We start from the raw sequence: 2090 nt of genomic DNA on the forward strand, positions 1-2090 counted from the left end.
GGCACACTAGATCATATGTTCAATTATCTATTTACACACATGTACTGAATTTGACAAATAACTATTCAAAGATGATTCAATCAGCTAAGCATGGTTTAAGCATACTTCATTTTGTGTAGGGCTGAAAGTTACAAGCTCAAAACTCCAAGTTTTTTCACCCAAAATGAAGTATGCTCAAAAATCAGATAAAAATAACATAAAATCAGATAAAAAATTGGTATCTTACAAATTCAGTACAATTCTGTGAATAAACAATTGAACATATAATCCCATTTTTTGAGTTAACAGCTAAATTTCTGAGCTTTTGACATTCTTGTTGTTGAATACATTGGAAGGAAGTCTGGCATCAGAATTAAGATTCCTTTCAAATGTAACTGAAATTTTGTGTTAAATTCTAAACAGCAATCAACCACCAAAACCAACTCAATGAAAATGCATGCAGCATAACAAATTTATCAAAAGAATTATTATTTGAAAAAAGCATCATCAAGTAATAATCATTATTATAGTTACAGAAGAGAGTAAATGAATAAAACATAACACAAAAGATGAGAAATGAAAGCCTAAAATGGGAGACATTATATTTCAGTTAAAAATGAAAGTAAATGATGCAACGTTCCAAGGTTAATAATTACACACAGCCAAAACCTGCTCAACTCAATACAGCATGTCATTACTTCATTAAACTTATTTTGGCTCTCAATCTTGTAAGGAATAGTCAAAGTTGGTGAGCAAGTGCTAGCATAAGGGATGCAATTCTCATCTGTGAATTTGACAGTAATGTTTTCTTCTAGCCCAACAACTGGAATTGTAGAAGCGCCAGTAATGAAAGAAAAAATGTCACCTACAGACACTCCATTAGGACTGCCTGAAGCATAAACCATAAATGAAACAAAACAAGAAAAGAGTACCTTCACAGTTGCAGCTATGTACAAATGAAAACAGAAATGTCATTGTCCTCTCTTGTTGAGCTCTATCGATTGGACAATAGGTTGGACTAACGAGCTCAATGAATGCAGAAGCAGTAATCTTCTTGTTGGGTTGAAAACGAAGTATACCTAAAAATAATGTCGTAATAGCAGTGACTTGCTGTTCTAGTGAAACATATACCTAGCAATATCTCAGGATTAGCTTCAGCAAACTTATCAAAATCCAATGTCTTCATAAAACCTTTCCTCAAAGAGGTAAGCTCTGAGTGTATGTTGAAAAGAGTATAGTGCATTAATGCACAATTCACAAACTTCCTCTTGTTTGAGAACTTGATAACTTTATTGAAGCCACATTCATACTGAAAACTATAGTCTTCACTTGTGACAAGCTGCTGAAATTCATCTGAGTTGGCTGAAGATATCTATAAAAATTGTGCAAAATAATTAGGAGATAGATAAAGAAAAGACCTTTAAAATCTTCCTCTTGACTTCATGGTCAGTAATACATTCAACATCAAGTGTAGATTGCACTCTGTCACAAACAATAAATTCTGCTACAAAACGCGAAAAACACTGAAGAGTTGGACCTTCAAACAAGCAGCTGGTTGCCAAAACTTTCCCAGCTGCCTCAAAATCTCCTTTGATTACAGCTAAATCATTATGCATCGGTACTAATCCAACATCGGTGCTAGCAAAGAGGTGTGGCTGTTGCTGCAAACTGTGCTTGAAAAGACGGAATAATTTCCTAATAGGACTACCAGAATCCATTCCTGGCTCATCAGCAAAATTAACAACGAAAGGAAAAATTGGATTGAATGCCATGGGCTTAAATTGAGAAATGACGTCTGAGAATATGTGATTTCATCTAATAGTAGCATAGGATAAAGCTGGTCCGGAATCTGAAATGCATGTCAGTTCTTGATGCTCTTGCAGTAAAAGTTTAGCAACACCTTCATCTATCTGTACTATTGGAGGAGCGCTGTAAGAAAATTAAATAAACAAAAGATAATAATAATTATGTATTACTCAGTATTAATCCGCTTGGGCGATGGAGCTTCATCACTTTCTTCTCAAGACTGACAAATAATATTACAATAAGCCCTATTGTCATCATCTCATCATTACACAGTGCAATATCTATAACTTACTCATAGCATGATA

At 34.2% G+C, this 2090-nt stretch overlaps 1 protein-coding gene across 1 annotated transcript; it reads right to left on the reverse strand.

Moving 5' to 3' along the window:
- Nucleotides 1-509: 509 nt before the first annotated feature.
- LOC105313904 (G2/M phase-specific E3 ubiquitin-protein ligase-like) lies at nucleotides 510-1751 on the reverse strand. The gene is made up of 5 exons (XM_011407690.1): nucleotides 1398-1751; nucleotides 1111-1351; nucleotides 912-1058; nucleotides 678-868; nucleotides 510-563 (listed from the first exon to the last, which is right to left on the reverse strand). Exons 1-5 carry the CDS (start codon nucleotides 1749-1751, stop codon nucleotides 510-512), a joined length of 987 nt encoding a protein of 328 aa, XP_011405992.1.
- Nucleotides 1752-2090: the final 339 nt, after the last annotated feature.

Source organism: Amphimedon queenslandica, unplaced genomic scaffold, assembly GCF_000090795.2.
Source record: "Amphimedon queenslandica unplaced genomic scaffold, v1.1 AMPQUscaffold_13186, whole genome shotgun sequence".
NCBI lineage: Eukaryota > Metazoa > Porifera > Demospongiae > Haplosclerida > Niphatidae > Amphimedon > Amphimedon queenslandica.